Source organism: Trichomonas vaginalis, chromosome VI (genome assembly GCF_026262505.1).
Source record: "Trichomonas vaginalis G3 chromosome VI, whole genome shotgun sequence".
NCBI lineage: Eukaryota > Parabasalia > Trichomonadida > Trichomonadidae > Trichomonas > Trichomonas vaginalis.
The window spans coordinates 6,422,203-6,442,642 of NC_067208.1; the positions used below are offsets into that span (position 1 = coordinate 6,422,203).

Sequence of the window (20,440 nt, forward strand, 5' to 3'; positions counted from 1 at the left end):
TTCATAACACCCTTTGTAAGCTCATAAAATGCTTGTTTTGAGGTCGAGCCACTTTTGGCTCCACCGTATTCTTTCAACCTGAAGCATTTAATATATGTAAAAATATATTGTTTTAAAATGGTATGCCATTTCATATTTCTCATCTAACAAACATGTTGTCTGACTGCTTGAGGGTTACGTTTGTACCATTCGAACTTGACACTTGCAATTCCTTCAATTGCATTCAAAATGTCTGAGTCGGAGTCAAACATTTGTTCTCTCTTTGTAGTCTTGAAAGCGTCAAGAAGTTGTGCGGCTGTTTGTTCATTGCCATGCGCATAGTATATGTGACCATCTAAATCTGTTACGGTTAGTCTGAGATTGTATCCTTTCTTATTTCCGTCTTGTATGGCAGCAAGTACACCCATGAAGCCTTCTTTGTTCTTTCCTTCGTCAAAGTTTACTGTAAAGGTTCGACCAGATGTAATTTGACTTCTAACTTCACGGTACTTCTCATATGCATATCTTGTTCTTTCCATGGGAGCATGACCATCCTCTGCACTACCTTTTTTCCTTCTCAAAGGATGCAATTGTTCGTCATGTTTCCAGTAGAATCTGGCAAAGCCGTCGTGTCCTTCAACTTGCGGCTCGTTAACATTGAAAGGCAAGTTCATAAGACGTTCTTCTTCTAACCTCTCTAGTCTGTTTGGATAATTGGCGCGCGCTGTTTCCAAGTCCATCTCGTAGCGAAGACCAGCCAGTTTGTCATAGACTTTTATGGGTCTTCCCTTCCTATATTTAAACTTCTTCGAAACTCTCCAACCATATCTTTGCAACTCTGCTTTTATTCTAGCAGACCTTCTATCCATTCTATATGGGGGCATTTTTATAAAAATAAAAAAATGTTTTAAAATGGTATGCCATATAGCTTCTTGAATTTGTTAAGAAGTATTTGAACGTGTTTTCCATCTGTATCTCTAGTGTTTACATAAGCATAGCCTTCCTTAGTAAAACATACTTGTAATTTCCTATAGTTTACGCCGGTATAAAAGTAGAAAGAGTCTTGTTCTTCGCTATAGTAGTAAAACTCAAACGTATGCTTACCATAGTCTGTAATTTCAATTGCTTCATCTTCTAGTTCGTCGACAAATTCGAATACAATATCTCGAAATTTGCCTATGTTCTTATTGTTTTCAGAACGAGTGACCCAGCGTAAGTTTTCAAGTCTATTGTCGTTTCTTATACGGTTTATATGGTCTACAAGAGGTAGATTGTTAGGATTCGGTATAAAATGAGTTGCAATGACAACATGTTTAAGATAGTGTTTCCCACCAATCCTCATCCTAGCATATCCGTTATTTTGCTCCCATTCGCTTAAAACTCTCTTTGTCTTTTTGTTTCTGACTTCGAATGACTCACAACAGTGAATTTCATATTTCTCATCTAACAAACAAGTTTTCCAACGGTCTTCTCCAACAAACTCAGCGTACATTTCAAATAAAATAAAAATATATTTTTTTAAAAATATTTTGTTTTAAATGGTATGCCATTTCATATTTCATCGTCTAATTTCTCATGAACTTTCTTGTCTATGTTTTGTTGAGACTTCTTCATCTAATTTCTCATGAACTTTCTTGTCTATGTTTTGTTGAGACTTTCTTGTCTATGTTTTCCCAACGGTCGTCTCCAACAAAACTCAGCGTACATTTCAAATAAAATAAAAAAATATTTTTTTTGAAAAATGTTTTTTCCTTTACTTAACATAACCACCAGCTACCATAAGTCTTTGACGCCAACCCATACCAGCTAATGAAGGTTGACTTGGTTTAGTCTGGAGACTAAACTTTGGTTTTGGTTTATCTTCAGTTTTTGGTTTCTCTTCTTCTATCGGTTTTTCGTCACTTTTCGGTTCCTCTGACTTTACCTCACTTGCAGGTATGGTTGTGTCGTCAACATCTTCGTAAATATCATATGCCATTTGTTTTTGTTTTCCTTTCAACTTTTTGTGTTTGTTGTAAAGTTTAGAATATTTCGACTCTAAGTCAATGAGATGTTCTATAATGAACTGTTGGTCAGTGAAGTAAACTTTTCCATCTGTTGTCTCGAAAGCTCCTTCAGACTTCAATATTTTATTTGTGAGAGTCTGTTTCTTTTTTGAGATACTAGCCGTTCCATTTCTATGAAAAGTGACTTTATAGTTAGGGTTTGTATTTCCAGACCTGGCACTTTCTATTATTGAATTTTTCTCTTCATCTGTAAGTTCTTTGACAGGTTTTGACAATGGTTCTGAACTTTTTGTTTGTGGTGTCAAATCTACCGTTTCAACTTCTTCGGTCATTTCATCTCAGTAAAAAATTTTAGTTTGGTTTGTTTTCAACTGGTTGTTGTTGTTTTTTAAGTCGGTCTAAAACTTCCTGAGGTATAGGAAGAACTTGACAAACACGTGGTGGTGTAACTGCTGGAAGCCGACAAATCCATCTTGAGCCCATTTGTCTCAATGCTGTATTGTTCATTTCATCTCAGTAAAAAAATTTACATTCCCCACGTTTGAGGTGGTTGAGGTTGGTTGTTGTTTACCCACTGTTGTGCATGGTTATATCCTCTGTTAAAGAATCTTTCACCTTGGTCCATATAGTGCCCTGCTTGGTTATAGTAGTCATTTGCTTTGTTATAATAGTTTCCTGCTTGTCTGGAAACATTGTCCATCCATCCTTGAACTTTTCCTCTTGTTTCAGGATTTGGAATAAGATTTGCTGCATCTCGTGCTACATCCCAACCTTTCTGTACAGTTTGTATAATAGGTTGTGCTTTCTCTTTAAGTATACCTAATGTACTCAAAATCTTCCTTCCAACTCCAAATACACCTCTGGCTATTGTTCCCACTGCGGGCAAAAATCTGGATGCAACTCCTGCTAATGCGCCAAATAAACCCATTTCTTATGGGTTAAAAAATGACGAATCCAAACAAGGACCCCTATGTTTCTAAGGCAACAAAGAAAGCACTCATGATAAAAATCTTTAGTTCAACACCAAATGCTTGGTTTATGGATATCTTGGAAAACATTCCGAGGTATAGAGAAGATGGACCTCCATACTGGCTAATATTTGTCGGTCAAAACACAAGATACTGTGAAGCCATACCATTATGGTCCAAAAATATTTTAGATGTGAAAACTGCTTTGACAATATTCGTTGACAAATACCATCCAACAAAACTGACATCTGACTGTGAAAGTTCTTTCAAATCAGATGATGTAAAAAACTATCTGCGTTCAAAAAATGTAAACCAATATTTCATTGTCGACCAAAACCATTCTGCTCTTGGTGTCATTGACGGTTGTATAAAAATGTTAAGAGACTTAAACCAACCACAAGGTGGTGAAGCAAATGAAATGTCATATGACGACAAATATAGACACTTCTCCATGGCAAAGATGAGACAAGTTTTAAATATTTACAATAGCCGTAAACAAAAAGGTTTGGGAAACCACTCCCCCGAAGAAATGAAAAACAACCCTGACTTAGAGAAAGACTATATATTTAATAATTTAGTCAAAAGAGACAAACAAGAAAGAATGCCGGGCTTCAAACTTCAGAAAGGTGACAAAGTAAAAATAGAAATACCTAAACGCGACCCATATGAAAATACTATTGACTATGACAACAATGGGAACTCGACAGGTACTCACATTCGTGTTCGTAAAAATAGAAGAAAGTATACAAGAGAATATTATGAAGTTTTAGGCAAACATGGCAAAATGTACACACTGCAAGCAGAAGATAAAACTACTATTGTCAGACCTCGTTTCAAACTTGTCAAAGTTCAAGGTGGTATACTTTCAAAGACAGTTCCTAACAAATATAAGACAACTCCTGACGAATATGCTAAAGAAGTTGAAAATGACGACTAAGCAATTCTATACCATGCGTAAACTGTCATGTAAGGTGGCATATATTCTTTACTTTGTCCCGTTGTTTGCGTATATCCTGAAACGAAATGTGTATGGTTTCCTTCTCCCTGAGTGTCATCCCAGTAACAATTTATAGCAAACTTAACGTCGTCTTTAACATCATATCCTTGACCTTTTGTCATTCCTGACCAATCCCAATATCTATGCTTATGCCAACCTGCTTGAGATGTACTTAAATCTATGTAGTGACTGTGTGCAGGTAAATTTTCACCTGAAATCGTTTTACTTCCACCTGTTTCCTTTGAAGAGTTTGCACAATACAAAAACCTGTCGACTATTTGTTCCCATGCACCAACACCAAACATTACTTGAGGACCTCTTGCTTCCATAGATGTATAAATAGAACCTACTGGGTTCATTAAATCAAACATATGAGATATTATAGGATTGTCTCTTTTGAACTTAAAATATAGTGCAACTATTTCAGGTTTCTTCTGGTTTGTGTCAGAATATTTTTTATAATATAATCTTATGTTTTCAGGGTAGGTAAAATCTTGACTATAATATTTATTTCTGTCATCTTCATAATAGTATACTATTCTCGTTTTTTTTATTGCATTATATCTTTTATATCTATAATATTCTAAATATAATGTTTGCTTTTTTGGGTCTACATGTGCGTCAACACCATAGTCATAATAATATGGTGCTGGAGCTGGGTTAGGTAATGTCATATCTGTCATTTCATAAACTCTTAAATATTTCTTTTGTTCGTCTCCATATAAGTTTAAGTAGCAGTTGTTGTCTAATGGAACTTTAACTTGTGTACCATCATTCTTTATATAGCCTACATACATTTCATTGTTATTTTTCGGAATGAGTTTATACCGTATACCATTTTTTAAGGAGTGTACAAACTCCCATCTAAAATATTTGTTTTCTTCATTGACAGAAAAGTCACCAACAATAGTTTCAATATTTTTCGTTGTTCCTATCAAACTTTGGTATATTTCATTGACATATGTTTTATCTGCTTTCTTTTCAAGGCTAACGTTTAAGTCTGTTATTTCAGAAGATGTATGTGTATGTCCAACGTCACTTTTCCTGTTTAAGGTTTCTTGTAAGTTTGTAATATTTGCAATGGTATGTGTATGTCCAACGTCACTTTTCCTGTTTAAGGTTTCTTGTAAGTTTGTAATATTTGCAATGGTATGTGTATGTCCAACGGCACTTTTACTGTTTAAGGTTTCTTGTAAGTCTGTTATTTCAGATATAGAATGTGTATGAGTCTTTTTAGAATATTCGTTTTCAGCTCTTGTCACTTCACTTGACATTTTATTGTCAACATATGTTTTGTCCGCTAGTTCAGGATGAGTATGTTCTTTCGTTGCATATGTTGCATCTGCTCTGTCATGTTCTTCTTGAACTTTTTCAATGACATATTCTTTGTCAGCTTTGTTGTCAACATCCGTTTTCAAAAGAAGTTCATTTATAGGTTTCTCGTTTAAAGTTCCTTTTGTTGGATTTATACAGACAGTATGGTTCTTATTGTCTTGAAACAGAAACTCATCTGTCATTGGGTTTAATGTCAGTTTTAAGTTTCCTTCTTTCAATGACTCAGATATCTTAGAATAGTTTGAAAAGTTTGTTGTGTTCTTATTTAGAGCTTGTATAATGAGTTGTCGGTTGTGTTGTATTTCTCTCATAGACGCTGTTTCATTTGACATTTTTATTCTAGATAAAATATGCTTCCAATAGAAAAAGAAAATTCAAGAGTTGCTACAACTAAACCATTAGATGAACTTTTTACTAATGTCGGTCAAAAGTTTGAGACAGAGACCGTAAAGCATGAAGGCTATCGTTTTGACTACCCATTAAGATGGTTAAGAGACCCATCTGTCACAAAAGCTATTGGCTTTCGTAGAATGAAGTTTGTGTCTGTAGAAGATAAAAGTTTTCCATTTATTGTAAGGTTTCATATAGATTATATATCTGAAGGGAAACGAAAAATGTGGGAAGAAATTGAGCTAATACAAGTTGACCTTTCATCTTCTCTACAGACTGCGTTAAAAAATATAGAAGATAAAATAAATTCATGTTATGCAAAATATGCTGATGAATATGCAAATACCGAGAGCACACTTTATGTGAGAATTGTATATGACAAACAAAATTCACAAGTGTCATTTCAAATCTACGAAGACAATCCAAAGAAAGACGAACAAATATATACAGAATTCACTGCAATGTCATGGTATTATTTGCAAAGAATGTTAAATCAGAAAGTCGAACTTCCTTTAGCAAATATTTACAGTCGATATGCAAGAGATGAACCATATTTATTTAAAGATGTTTTCGACCCAGCTGCTATTATTGTTCATGCTTCATTTTCTGGCGCCCAAAACTCTTTCTTATGCTTGGCAAATGACTTTTACGAAAAACCTACAAAGTTATACGAACCACCAAGTGGAAGTATTTCAGACTTTCAAGTATGGTTTACTACAGATGGAAGAAAAAGAATAATTCCATTATACCATGCGTTTTACTTAGAACTTAGTTTCATATACAACTACTATCGAACGGTAAAAATATAATTTTTTAATACGGTTGAGGTGTTGGATTTGGTTGCCAACTAGACTGTGGTGCAGGTTCAGGCTGTTGTATAACAGGAGCTTGTTCTTCTGGTTCAGGGTCTTTAGGTATAATACCAACGAACTGACCTACTCTTTTACCAATATTTTTGACACCGTTCCATACTCCTCTTCCGACAGATTTTATTCCATTCCATATACCTCTTCCAACATTTCGAAAGAAGTTTCCAATACTACTGAAGAAGCCCATTTTACTATATGTAAAAATCTAATGTCCGCCTAGTCTCTTACGTTTCCTGTTGAGTTCCATAGCATTCTTTAACTGGAGCTCATACATTCTGTTTCTCCTCTGGTAGAAAACATATTCTGGGTCAACTCCTGTGTTCGCGTCATCTGCATAAAGTTGTTTATATCCCACTTCAGGGTTTGTATAAAACTCTTTCCATCTCATATTTGCATACCATGGTGGCAAACCTAACGCAGCGTCATTTGACATGGCAGTTTGCATTTGTACATCTGTTGGCACTTGACCATAGTTTGCCATTGCAGTTTGTATTCTAACTTCATTTGGAATATTCTCTGGGTTTGGTTGTCCAGGTTGCTGTGCATTCGCTAAGTTCTGTGCGTCCATTTAATATTAGATAAAAATATCTCTTACGTACATATACTGAACATTTGCAGGCATTGGTTCATCTTCATATTCTCTATATCTTTCTGCCACGTCAAATAAATAAATGACACAATGGAAAAAACCTAAAACAAGTAGTCCTATTTCAAACCACATTTACTTACTAATAAAATTTCTTTGTTATGACACTTTCTCCGGTTTATAGGTCCTCTCTCATATTCTATCTTGTCATATATAAACTCATAGTCATGTATGTCCTCTAACCATCTCATAACGGTTTCCAAACCACTTTTATCGGATGTAAAGTAAAAGCATGGATGGTTATGTAAAACGTCTAAAGTTTCTAAAGAGTCTCTCAAAGTCCAGTCTACTTGGTATTGAAAATCCCATGTGTTATAGAACGGCGGGTCCACTATAAAGAAAACATTTTCCTTGTCTTTATATTTTTCATACAAATCTGTCCAATGACATCTCACAAACTCTATACCCTCAATATATTTATCTATGTCCTCTTTGAAAACATTTGTATAGTTAAGATATAAAACTTTTGACATAAGTGTTTCAATGTCATGAACTCTTATAGAACCACTATATAATAGTCTAGCAGATATACTATCCCAGTCTATATATTCTGCTTTTTTCAAAACCTCTCTCACAATATTTTTCTTATCTAATGGTATACGTTCCATCTTACCTATAGGTATCTTTTCTTTTAACTCTTTCAATATTTTGTTTGTGTCTGGTATATGTTTGAGACGGTTCATATAGTTGTCGAAGTCATTGCATATAATCTTTGAGTCTGGGAATATTGTATGGCACAAATGGGATATATAGAAACTTCCACCGAACAAATCTACAAATGTTAGACCATTCGGTAGTTTCTTAAGTTCTCTCAATAGAATATCTTTACATTTACTCTTATTTCCAAAGAACGGTAACGGTGGTTTTGTAAAATTCATTTTATATATATAATAAAAATGTTTTTACCTGAAAAGTGACAGAAAAGTGACAAAACATTTACGATGAAATCATGAGTTTTCTACGATGTTAGAAAACATGTTAGAAAACGTGTTAGATCTAACATTCTAACATAAACATTATTTTTGGGTCATTTACGCTCATTACGAAGAAGTCTTGACAAAACATTTACGAAGAAGTCTTGACAAAACATTTACGAAGAAGTCTTGACAAAACATTTACGAAGAAGTCTTGACAAAACATTTACGAAGAAGTCTTGACAAAACATTTACGAAGAAGAAGTCTTGACAAAACATATACAATGAAATCATGACAAAACATTTACGATGAAGTCTTGACAAAACATATACAATGAAATCATGACAAAACATTTACGATGAAGTCTTGACAAAACATTTACGAAGAAGTCTTGACAAAACATTTACGAAGAAGTCTTGACAAAACATTTACGAAGAAGTCTTGACAAAACATTTACGAAGAAGTCTTGACAAAACATTTACGAAGAAGTCTTGACAAAACATTTACGAAGAAGTCTTGACAAAACATTTACGAAGAAGTCTTGACAAAACATTTACGAAGAAGTCTTGACAAAACATTTACGAAGAAGTCTTGACAAAACATGAAAACATATATAATTTGTGAAAAGCTCCTGGAAGACCTCCGAATAAAAACTTCATTTATGTGGGCTAGAAGGCACGAAGTGCCTGGAAGACCACCCCAAGAAAAAAAAAACTTCATTATACCAATCATCCTCAGGGCTAGAAGGCACGAAGTGCCTGGAAGCCCCACTCCCTTTTTTTTTTTTTTTAATATCCATTATAAAATTCTTTAAATTTGGAAAATTAAATCTAAATCGATATCAGAGAATTCATAATCGTCTAAAATGAACTAACAATAGCTTATGATAGCAAATATTCCTTGAAGTAAACAACAATGATTTAAATTAAAATGTAAAAAAAACTAAATTATTAAATTTATTTGTTTAAGAAGAAGAAGGAAGACAAATAAAGAGTGCCTCCACAAAATATGAGTGCATACAATAAAATATCTTATTGGATGATATAAAGAAAGATCCAATTAAAGTAATGCAACCAGAGCCAAATCCTTTGTGGTTAGAAAATTCCGTCACAGCCTTCCAGCTATTATAGCTTACAACGCCATCAATTCCTCCAGAGCCACCCCCCCCCTCCGCTCCCATTTCTAGGGTCGAGGATATAGTAATTTCCTCCTCCAAACTTTCCCCCGCCACCGCTTCCATACCATTCACCTTTTCCAATACCTTTAGATCCGCATCTATCTTTTTGGATCCATTCACAGCCATCTTGGGTTCCAATTGCAGCCATTCCAGTAGAATCTCTTCCACCTTTCAGGCCACCACCTTTTCCTCCTATGAACATATACTCATTTCCAAAAGAGCCCCCGCCGCCGCCCGCAATCAAAATACGGCTATCAAAATTTTGGTTCCAGGGGCCACTCGAGGTTCGAAAGTCAGAGGCACCACCACCACAGCCATCGCCATTATTCAGGCCACCAGCCCCACCGTTATATGAAGGGCCATAACTGTCTGTAGTGTTTGCAGTGCCTCCAAGATGGAGGTAAAGAGTTTTTATCGAATCAACAATCAAAACACCGGCTGAATGGCCGCCGGTACCACCTTCAACAAGTGGCCCTTGGTTTCCATTAGTGACATTGCCGCCTTGGGCACCCCAAACTTCAAGAAAGTATTTTCCTCTTGAAAGATGAATCTCATATGGGTAACAATCAAAATGACTGGCGCAAGGGTATTCAAAGAAGATTTTACGAGGGTTACTGGGTGTTTCATGTACCTTTGAACGAATCCCATTAGTAACTTTGACTAAGTTATGGAAAAAATATAGGACTTCATTTGTCATGTTGTTTTATGACGAGAAACTTTGGATTAGGGTTGTTAGATTCCCGACGATAGGTGTCTTGGAAGATTTGCCTGGTGTCATCATAGTGTCTTTAAATCAAAAATTTTATTTTGGAGTTAGTTTTATTGATTTTTCAATAAAAAACATTTCTAAAACAAGAAAATAAAACGATAAAATATTTATATTTTATATAAGGATCTTATATATTTAAAATAAATATCATTTTATTTTTTTCATTGGTGTCTGTCAAACCATAATACACTATTCAAAAATTCTAGGGTTGTTAAAAATATCAAAAATTAGCGTTTTGAAGACACCATGGTGTCTTATAATTTTCCCTTCCTTATTGGCGTGTAGAAATAAATGCGCCAATAGATTGAAGAAGAAGAATTGTTTTTCTCTTAATGAACTTTCATGTGTCTTGCGGTTTCAAAAGACACCTTCAAATTGAACGATAGCACAGACACTATTGAATTTTACCCATTTTATTTAGTTTTTACCCTTTTTATTTTTAAGAATTAATGACTGAAACAGCCGTTTTGCTATGACCTCAATCACTTTTATTTATTATTTTAAATATTATTTAATTTTATTATTTGAATAGGCCAACTTATATTTGAGAAGCTCAATTTGAGACCACTTAATACATTGAAATATCATAAATATTGAAATATTAAAAAGTGTATTTCAAAATATTGAAATTATAAAAATTTATAATACTGAAATTGAGACAAATTAATAAATTCAATGTGTTTTTTTTGAAATAACTCTCAAATATTATTTTTTTGTTTATTTAATGATGAATAAATATGATTGCTTTAGTCAATCATAAAAACTAATTTAAGTTTAAAATAATGAAAGGATAATTTGATCGTTTTGTAAAATACAATTATTTTGATGATTTGCAAGAATCTTTGAAAAGAATATAATATAGGTTCTATTTTTGTAAAATTTATCCAAATCATGTATTACATAAATTACGATTAAAACGATGAAAGAACCAAAAGTGTGTTTTGTGTTTTGTTGTTGCGTGTTGGATGCGGGATCCTGTTATTTCCGAAATCGACAAAAAATTTGGAAATTTAATTTCCGAAATCGAAATTATATTAATGTTTTTAATATTCTTATATCAAAACGATTAAAGTTCATTAAGAGAAAAACAATTCTTCTTCTTCAATCTATTGGCGCATTTATTTCTACACGCCAATAAGGAAGGGAAAATTATAAGACACCATGGTGTCTTCAAAACGCTAATTTTTGATATTTTTAACAACCCTACTTTGGATCCATTAGTCGTTTGATTTTATATCTAGGCTTATTCCTATGCATGGAAAATAAAAAATTGGTACCTTTTGGTCTAATTGGTTGGTTCATAAAATTGATAGAAAATTCCGTTGGGATTCATTCAAAAATATGACACTTTTCATAACAAAAGTCAATTAAATAAGCCAAAGATTGTGTTAAATAATTCTAATTCAATAAAACAACCTCATTTAAATGTATAACTTTGACAAAATAATCTAGATTAAAATTTGAATTTTTTTATTCTAACATATAAACAAAAGTTGGCTTACAAACCAGTATAATGGTGCATAAAATGAATTGCATGAACATATTTTGTAACCAATCTCAATCAATGTAATAGAGGCAGTTCCAAATCCTTTATGATTTGAATATTCTGTCAATGCTGTCCAAGCGCCATAACTAATAACTCCATCAATGCCGCCAGAGCCCCCTCCGCCGGCACTGCCATCTTCATCGCCTACTTTATAATTACCACCGCCCCATTTTCCTCCACCCCCACTTCCAAACCAACCTCCTTTACCAATTCCTTTTGTTCCACATCGTTCAGGTTGATCGCCACTGCATCCGGTTTGAGTTCCTATTGCAGCATGGCCAGTGGAATCTCTCTCACCATTAATTCCACCACCTCTGCCACCTATATATACAGCACTATTGCCATAAGAACCCCCGCCGCCGCCCGTTATCAGAATGCGGCTGTCAAAATTCTGGTCCCAGGAACCATTCGATGTTCGAAAGTCAGAAGCACCACCACCACAACCATCACCATTATTCACTCCATTACCACCACCGTTATACGTTACTCCTTGTAAATGCTGAAGGGAATAGAGTCAAAAAATTCAATAGATCCTTCACAGGTACCATTAAAATCACCTCCAATATATACACTATCATTGGAACCGAAGCTTGTTCATATTGTTTGTGCACTAAACTTGATTTAAGCCAATCTCATATAGAGGTAATTGAATATGGAGCGTTCTTATGGGCTTCACTTACAAGTGTTATCTTCTCGCCTTATATCACTACATTAAATGATAATGCATTTGGCCTTTGTCCTCTTACATCAATAAATATTGTCTCTACTATTAGATTTATGACAGGCTTTTCATTTAATCAATGCCCTTTCCTAGATACTCTGACTGTTGATCCGCAAAATCCATATTTTTATTCTGAAAATAATTTTATTTTTTCGAAAAATGGATCAATATTAGTTCGAACTCCCATTAACTTCGAAGAAGAAGATATACCTAATAAAGAAAATATCCAAGTTTTAGGCAGATGCCTCAGTAGCGGCAGTACATATAAACAGTTTATTGGTTGGGAGAATCTTTCGAGAATTGATGGATACACATTTCATGCAAGCCCCAATCTGAAATTAGTTGATATATCAATGACGCATATCACTTCGATCCCAGATCATGCATTTCAAACATGTCCTATTTTAACAGATATCCGACTTCCTGGAAACTTAACCAGTTTACAAGATCATGCATTTACCTATAATATTCAACTTAGATCCATTTTTATTCCAATAAAAGTCTCTGAAATCAATAATTTAGCTTTTGTTGATTTACATAACTTGAGATTAACAACATATTACGGAGAAACATCTTTTGAATCACCTGATATAATTAGCGATTGTCCTCAATTAAAAACAGTTAGAGTAATTTTTTCATATCCATCAGACAAATTTGGAAACATCAATGTAGTAAGAAATGCATATATGCTTGGAAATACCGAAATATGCCCATCTATCAATCATAAATATTGCTTATTCAATAACTTTAATTCACTTTTCTTATTTACAGTTTTTATCTCAATGTAAAATATCAATCTTTTTTTGATTAAATTTGAGTTAAACTATGAGAAAAAAAATTCAATCTTATCATTAGTAGGATAGGACGGGGTTTGTGACTTTTTTTGTTACATCTATATATAGACGATGCATTAAAATATATTTATAAATAAATCATTAAAAAATTAACATTAATTTTAAAATAATTTATTTTTTATCTTTTATAAAAGAAGCTATATATAGATGATGTCAGATATTCCGCGATTAATTAAACATTGTTTAAATCCTGAATGGGTTAAACTTCAATTTAAAAATGAAGATTGTGAATTATTAAATGAATATGAAAGCCAAAATAAGTTAATGAGGTATAAATATAATGATGAAGAATATTTAATTTCATGGAATCAATGGAGTCATAATCAAAGACCTCATAAACGAGAAGAAGAAATTGAAAATAATGAAATGGAAATCATTGATGACATTAAAGAGGATGGAATTCCTAAATTTTGTAGAAAAACCTTTAGAACTAAGTTAGGAGCATATAAACGTAGAGTATTAAATCCTGAATATCTTAAACATCAATTTAAAAAGGAAGACTGTGAATTATTAAACGCTAATGAATATGAAAATGCTAAATCAAAACTGAGATATAAATATATTGGAAGTGATGAAAGGTGTAAAGATAAAGATAAAGTTTATTCAGTTTCATATAATAACTGGCACACGTTAGGGATAAGAAAACATTTATGAGATTATGGTAAAAGTTCTGAATTCTTTAAATCTAGTATATACGAGAGAGTAAAAGAAATTAGAAATAATTATTTTCATGAATAAAAATAAACTTTAAAAATTCATGTCTTACATTTTGAATAATTTATTTTTAATTCGTATGAAACCGATTTTAAAAATAAATGAAACAGAGGAGGAAGAAATAAATGAAAGTGAAAATGTTCAACAAAAAATAAACGTTGTTAAACCATTTAAACAGATTTCTCAATAGTGCTAAAATGCAGGAAATTCTTGAGTTTTGGTTGAAAGAATACGGTGGAGCCAAAAGTGGCCCGACCTCAAAACAAGCATTTTATGAGCTTACAAAGGGTGTTATAAATGAATTCAAAGGTATTTACATACATCCTGACCTCGTTCATTTTGTTGCTGAATGGTGCTCTGTAAAGTATGCATTTTATGTCAAATATATTATGGATTCCATAGACAAGAAAGTTCATGAGAAGTTAGATGAAGAAGAACTCGAAGATACAGTAGAGAATGCTAAACCTTTGTTCGAACAAGAAGTTAGAAAAATGCGCGAAAAACAATTAGAACATGAACGTGAGATATGTTATGGTTATAGAGATTCTCCATTCGAACTAGACCAATGGGAACAAGAAAATTTAAAGAGAGAATTTAGAGAATATGAACTCGCTAAGATAGCATTAGAAGCTGCAGAAAAGAAGTTAAAAGCTTGGGGTCGTTTTGTACAAAAATATTGTGAGTAAATGTTTTCAGGTCATTCAATAATTAATTATTTTTGAATAACTGAAGGTGTTACCATGTTACCATGTGCTACCAGGTTATTTAACTTCTCTGAAAAAATGATGACAACATGACATTTTGACAACAGTCGGGGAAATAAATGTTTACGTTAATGTTTACGTTAATGTTTTCAGGTCATTCAATAATTAATTATTTTTGAATAACTGAAGGTGTTACCATGTTACCATGTGCTACCAGGTAAATTAACTTCATTAAAAAATGATGACAACATGACATTTTGACAACAGTTCAGGATTAATGCAAAAATAAATTCAAATCATACTTTATACTGCCTCATTTACAGGTATTTCATCGTCAGTAAATGAATCCTCATTATTGTTTGGTTCAATTTGTTTATATAATCCTTTCATTTCTTCTTTCAAAACATAATACCATGTCTGTTTACCATCTATTCTTCTATGTTTCCTATCACATTTATCCTTAATGCTCATTTGGAAATTTTTGTCTTTCATGTCTGATGGTTTGCAGAATAGAGCATTTTTACACGTCATACCTGCACACAATTCATCATAATGTGTATTTATCCATTCATCTAAAGGATTTGTTGATAATTCTATTAAATCTTGTTTGGCTTCAGTCATCGGTATAATTCGTACATTAAATGATGAAAGGTCGTAATTGATAAAATATGTTAGTAAATTATCATAAAATTCCTTTGTGCATGAATCCATTAAATTCTTGAAGTAATCAAATTGACCCTTAAATTTACCATTAACCCTTAAAACTACATATCTTCTGTCTCCAACTTCAATTTTGACAGGGTAAACGTTATTAGTTACGAAAATGAAGTTTGCAACGTTCTGTGCTGTTCTTCTGGGTTGATTCTTTTCATTAATTCTTATCTCATTATCCGTAATAATTGATTTCAAAGCGTTGAAGTTTGCGAGTCTGTCTTCACCTACATTCTTGAGTTCATTAAGTACAAGAAACATTTTATTCTCAACTACTGAATTGAAATTACCCGTTACCTCACTTATTTCAGTAATGTTTTTACATGAATAACCAGCGAGGAGTTCAGAAATAATGTCTGTAAATCTGTTTTTACCTGTTCCCTGAAGTCCTTTCAAAATAATTGCTGTTTCATTCTTGATTCCAGGATGTTGAATCATTGATGCAATCCAGCCGAGAAGGTATTTATACACTTCATCATTATTATCACAAATGGCTTCTTTAATGAAATTCATAAACATCTCAATTTTTGAGTAATCTGGTTTTTCGAGAACGTTGTATTTATAACCTTGAAACGTTGAGAAAACATCTGGGGAATCAGATTTAAAGCAAACACCCTTAACAGTTAATGAAGACAATTGATTTAGTAGTACATCCCATGCTGTTATTGTTTTACCTTCTTCTTTAAATAATTTAATCATTTTGAGTGACTCTTTCATGTTTGATTGAAGAACGAATGATATTTGATTCATTTTATCATGAATATTATAGTCCTTTTGAATGAAATATTTATTTCCACAATCTACAAAACGGATTACACGCGATAAATCTTCAATTACTTCAGAACTGTTTTTATACTGATGATTTTCAGCTTTACGTCTAATATCTGTTATCAAGAATGAATCATCAAGTTTTATATCAAATGTTATTTTTGGTTTACATAATAAAGGTAAAACGTATTCATCATAATATTCTTTTTGATAAAGTTTCAGAATCTTCACTAAAACAAATGGAGAAGTCATTAAATGTGCATATCTACTACGTGCTTTTTCAAAATTACTTTTTGCATTTTCAGTTAAATTGCAGAAGTTATAAACGTTGTCATATGCTTCATTAATTAAATGATTAGGTAACGAATTAATAGCTTGAAACAGTGTGAATAATGTAACTTCTTTTTCTAAATTCATGTTTCCACCGTCATTATGTACTTCAAAATCACTGATGCCATCAACTATGCTTTGAGCTAGTTTATCGTCAATGTTTACATCTTTGTTTTCATTCATTATATTCTTTATTTCTTCGCTCTTCTGTTCAACTCTTACCTTAATATTTAAATCATTTAATATATCATTCACTGTTCTAGTTAATGTTGAATCATAACTTCCACGAATGAATGAGTATGTATTGATTGGTTCTGTTGCATTCTTGCGAACTCTTGAATCAGCCATAACTACTAATGAACGCTTTGAATCATCCATTGAAGTCATTATGTCGATATCATAATCATTGCAAGAATAACATTTAATCATTCTGTTCGAGGTTGAATAGAAGAAATTAGTGTTGCAATAAATGTGAAGACCTCCTGAAGCGGTTTTAACGATAACATCTTTATCCGAAAGTTTTGATAAAATGTCTTTTCTAACTGTTTCTTTAAGTTCATCATTGTATGATTTATTGATATCAACATCTATAATCGTTAAATTTGATATTTTATTTACTAATAAAGCCATACCAGTTTTCCTTCCTCTTCCTCCATCATGTTTGAGATAGTTATGTAAATCAATCTTGTTTTCACCAATTCTTTCGTTGAGGGTTTTAGTTTCTGCCACAACTAATTCCTCAGCTAATGAATCAATAACTTTTTCATCAGAAACGATAAAGTTGCTGTTGTTGTTTGTTGCTGTCATTTATATAGGAATAAAAATAATTTTAAAACTAACTTTATTTTTGGACTGCATCAAATTTCCTGAACTGTTGTCAAAATGTCATGTTGTCATCATTTTTTCAGAGAAGTTAATTTACCTGGTAGCACATGGTAACATGGTAACACCTTCAGTTATTCAAAAATAATTAATTATTGAATGACCTGAAAACATTTACTCACAATATTTTTGTACAAAACGACCCCAAGCTTTTAACTTCTTTTCTGCAGCTTCTAATGCTATCTTAGCGAGTTCATATTCTCTAAATTCTCTCTTTAAATTTTCTTGTTCCCATTGGTCTAGTTCGAATGGAGAATCTCTATAACCATAACATATCTCACGTTCATGTTCTAATTGTTTTTCGCGCATTTTTCTAACTTCTTGTTCGAACAAAGGTTTAGCATTCTCTACTGTATCTTCGAGTTCTTCTTCATCTAACTTCTCATGAACTTTCTTGTCTATGGAATCCATAATATATTTGACATAAAATGCATACTTTACAGAGCACCATTCAGCAACAAAATGAACGAGGTCAGGATGTATGTAAATACCTTTGAATTCATTTATAACACCCTTTGTAAGCTCATAAAATGCTTGTTTTGAGGTCGGGCCACTTTTGGCTCCACCGTATTCTTTCAACCAAAACTCAAGAATTTCCTGCATTTTAGCACTATTGAGAAATCTGTTTAAATGGTTTAACAACGTTTATTTTTTGTTGAACATTTTCACTTTCATTTATTTCTTCCTCCTCTGTTTCATTTATTTTTAAAATCGGTTTCATACGAATTAAAAATAAATTATTCAAAAATGTAAGACATGAATTTTTAAAGTTTATTTTTTATTCATGAAAATAATTATTTCTAATTTCTTTTACTCTCTCGTATATACTAGATTTAAAGAATTCAGAACTTTTACCATAATCTCATAAATGTTTTCTTATCCCTAACGTGTGCCAGTTATTATATGAAACTGAATAAACTTTATCTTTATCTTTACACCTTTCATCACTTCCAATATATTTATATCTCAGTTTTGATTTAGCATTTTCATATTCATTAGCGTTTAATAATTCACAGTCTTCCTTTTTAAATTGATGTTTAAGATATTCAGGATTTAATACTCTACGTTTATATGCTCCTAACTTAGTTCTAAAGGTTTTTCTACAAAATTTAGGAATTCCATCCTCTTTAATGTCATCAATGATTTCCATTTCATTATTTTCAATTTCTTCTTCTCGTTTATGAGGTCTTTGATTATGACTCCATTGATTCCATGAAATTAAATATTCTTTATCATTATATTTATACCTCATTAACTTATTTTGGCTTTCATATTCATTTAATAATTCACAATCTTCATTTTTAAATTGAAGTTTAACCCATTCAGGATTTAAACAATGTTTAATTAATCGCGGAATATCTGACATCATCTATATATAGCTTCTTTTATAAAAGATAAAAAAATAAATTATTTTAAAATTAATGTTAATTTTTTAATGATTTATTTATAAATATATTTTAATGCATCGTCTATATATAGATGTAACAAAAAAAGTCACAAACCCCGTCCTATCCTACTACTCTTATCTCAATCACTGGCTTTTTTAGATCTTTTGTCACTTTCATTCATATATCAGACATGTATCTAATCAAATTTCCAAAATGTATATCACATGAAAACGATTATTTATGGGTGCACTTACCACTTTCTGACATTCTCTCAATTTTTTGACACCTTAGCTATTAATCTAAATTATCTAAGGTAATTCCGCATGATCTGCAAGACAGATTTTTAAATAAATAGTACCAATAGCATCATTAGGTATATACAATATGATTCTTTTTTGAGAAGTTACTAAAAAGATAAAAAACGAAGTTATTGTATAATTTTTTCATTAGGTCTGTTTAGTTCTAAGATTTATACTTAAATGTCTATTCTATTTACTTCTATAAAATGAATATTAACAAGTTTATATTTCTAATCAGCAAAAATAAAAATGCAACATATGAAAAAAAAATGAGTCAAATCCACTTTGGCAATTAACAAAAGCATTTAGTTTTCGACATTTCCGAAAAGCTTAGCCTGATATGCAAAGAGCGTCATTCCGTTGTAATCGTATGGAACCAACTTTTTCGAAAATTTTTAGATAAAAGTGACAAAAATTTTGTAATGGAAAATAATAATATTATCACAGATCCTTCAACTAAAGCGACCAAAATTGCGACATTTCTTTGCATTCTTCATTGTTTGCTATCATTTTTAGCATATTTACCTCGTTTTCAACCATATATTGAATTCAAAGGCGATAATTTCTACAATAAGTTCCCTAAAATTTGGATTCTTTTCAGCGGATCATTCGTTTCTGATTCGATTTTTAGTCTATTTTTCGCTTGCCTCGGTTACATTTACACATCTCGTATTTTAGAAAGGATATGGGGATCTAAAGAATATCTTAGATATGTCACGATGACATGTATATACGCAAATCTTCTTCAAATCTTATTGATCGGTCTTCTTTACCTCATTACACAAAACAAACTTTTCCTATCAAGAAAGTTCGATACAGGTGGCGCTCTCTCCATGGCTATGGTAATAGCAATCGCCAAAGTATTTAAAGACATTTCTGTCCCTACACAATGCGGAAATTTCAAACCAAAATATCTTCCTTTCATTTTTTACATTGTTTCCCTCTTTTTCCTTCCTATATCAGGATGCGATAATCTTCTCTCCTCAATTATGGGTACAAATTGGGCAATTTTATATTTAAGATATTTACAGCCACATAATGGTAAGCGTGGTGATAAAGATGTATCATTAGATAATTTGATACCAAATCCATTCTGTTCTTGCTGTTCTGGTTTACAAGAAGATGATCCAAACGATCCTGAGCTTGCAAACCAATTCCGCGGTCAAGCAAGAATGGTTACACCAGATGGACAAGAATATCATCCACCAAATCCGGATAATGATCGTATAAATAGACCTCAACAGCCAAGAAGAGATATCTTCACTGGAACGGCTCATCGTATCGAATAATATATCTTTTCTTTGTTAATAATAAATGTTTTATATAATACATTTTCATTTAAGCAATTTTTACTCTCATATTCAAATTTATTAAAAGAACAATGGAAGAAAATAACATACATGGTTAACTTATAATTTTGTAAAAAGTCCGTTAGTATATATTATAATGAAAGTCAATTTGGGGCATTATAT

General features: G+C 32.2%; 11 protein-coding genes and 1 pseudogene across 12 annotated transcripts, besides 3 other annotated features; 4 read left to right on the forward strand and 8 right to left on the reverse strand.

Moving 5' to 3' along the window:
* Positions 1 to 4,330: part of a mobile genetic element that runs on past the window's edge.
* TVAGG3_0816150 (uncharacterized protein) lies at positions 402 to 848 on the reverse strand (the record flags this gene model as incomplete). The annotated part of the gene is made up of 1 exon (XM_051247845.1): positions 402 to 848. A coding segment is annotated over one exon (447 nt), but the record flags the coding sequence as incomplete, so codon positions are not given.
* On the reverse strand, positions 1,733 to 2,317 carry TVAGG3_0816160 (phage tail repeat-like family; the record flags this gene model as incomplete). Its single annotated transcript, XM_051247846.1, has 1 exon — positions 1,733 to 2,317. One exon carries the CDS (start codon positions 2,315 to 2,317, stop codon positions 1,733 to 1,735), a length of 585 nt encoding a protein of 194 aa, XP_051083321.1.
* Positions 2,337 to 2,492, reverse strand: TVAGG3_0816170 (uncharacterized protein; the record flags this gene model as incomplete). Its single annotated transcript, XM_051247847.1, has 1 exon — positions 2,337 to 2,492. One exon carries the CDS (start codon positions 2,490 to 2,492, stop codon positions 2,337 to 2,339), a length of 156 nt encoding a protein of 51 aa, XP_051083322.1.
* TVAGG3_0816180 (uncharacterized protein) lies at positions 2,512 to 2,913 on the reverse strand (the record flags this gene model as incomplete). The annotated part of the gene is made up of 1 exon (XM_051247848.1): positions 2,512 to 2,913. The coding sequence occupies one exon, from the start codon at positions 2,911 to 2,913 to the stop codon at positions 2,512 to 2,514; it is 402 nt and encodes a 133-aa protein (XP_051083323.1).
* Positions 4,331 to 6,160: 1,830 nt separating the features above from the next.
* On the forward strand, positions 6,161 to 6,484 carry TVAGG3_0816190 (uncharacterized protein; the record flags this gene model as incomplete). Its single annotated transcript, XM_051247849.1, has 1 exon — positions 6,161 to 6,484. One exon carries the CDS (start codon positions 6,161 to 6,163, stop codon positions 6,482 to 6,484), a length of 324 nt encoding a protein of 107 aa, XP_051083324.1.
* A 265-nt stretch (positions 6,485 to 6,749) lies between these two features.
* On the reverse strand, positions 6,750 to 7,112 carry TVAGG3_0816200 (uncharacterized protein; the record flags this gene model as incomplete). Its single annotated transcript, XM_051247850.1, has 1 exon — positions 6,750 to 7,112. The coding sequence occupies one exon, from the start codon at positions 7,110 to 7,112 to the stop codon at positions 6,750 to 6,752; it is 363 nt and encodes a 120-aa protein (XP_051083325.1).
* A 1,863-nt stretch (positions 7,113 to 8,975) lies between these two features.
* On the reverse strand, positions 8,976 to 10,414 carry TVAGG3_0816210 (annotated as a pseudogene). Its single transcript has one exon — positions 9,237 to 9,979. A coding segment is annotated over exon 1 (743 nt).
* A 1,594-nt stretch (positions 10,415 to 12,008) lies between these two features.
* Positions 12,009 to 13,106, forward strand: TVAGG3_0816220 (uncharacterized protein; the record flags this gene model as incomplete). Its single annotated transcript, XM_001314359.1, has 1 exon — positions 12,009 to 13,106. The coding sequence occupies one exon, from the start codon at positions 12,009 to 12,011 to the stop codon at positions 13,104 to 13,106; it is 1,098 nt and encodes a 365-aa protein (XP_001314378.1).
* Positions 13,107 to 14,083: 977 nt separating this feature from the next.
* TVAGG3_0816240 (uncharacterized protein) lies at positions 14,084 to 14,572 on the forward strand (the record flags this gene model as incomplete). The annotated part of the gene is made up of 1 exon (XM_001296538.1): positions 14,084 to 14,572. One exon carries the CDS (start codon positions 14,084 to 14,086, stop codon positions 14,570 to 14,572), a length of 489 nt encoding a protein of 162 aa, XP_001296539.1.
* Positions 14,084 to 17,812: a mobile genetic element.
* On the reverse strand, positions 14,894 to 15,562 carry TVAGG3_0816260 (uncharacterized protein; the record flags this gene model as incomplete). The annotated part of the gene is made up of 1 exon (XM_051247851.1): positions 14,894 to 15,562. The coding sequence occupies one exon, from the start codon at positions 15,560 to 15,562 to the stop codon at positions 14,894 to 14,896; it is 669 nt and encodes a 222-aa protein (XP_051083326.1).
* On the reverse strand, positions 16,257 to 17,206 carry TVAGG3_0816270 (Prim-pol domain family; the record flags this gene model as incomplete). The annotated part of the gene is made up of 1 exon (XM_051247852.1): positions 16,257 to 17,206. A coding segment is annotated over one exon (950 nt), but the record flags the coding sequence as incomplete, so codon positions are not given.
* Positions 17,813 to 18,907: 1,095 nt separating the features above from the next.
* Positions 18,908 to 18,940: a mobile genetic element.
* Positions 18,941 to 19,390: 450 nt separating this feature from the next.
* On the forward strand, positions 19,391 to 20,257 carry TVAGG3_0816290 (retrograde vesicle-mediated transport, Golgi to ER; the record flags this gene model as incomplete). Its single annotated transcript, XM_001314360.1, has 1 exon — positions 19,391 to 20,257. One exon carries the CDS (start codon positions 19,391 to 19,393, stop codon positions 20,255 to 20,257), a length of 867 nt encoding a protein of 288 aa, XP_001314379.1.
* Positions 20,258 to 20,440: the final 183 nt, after the last annotated feature.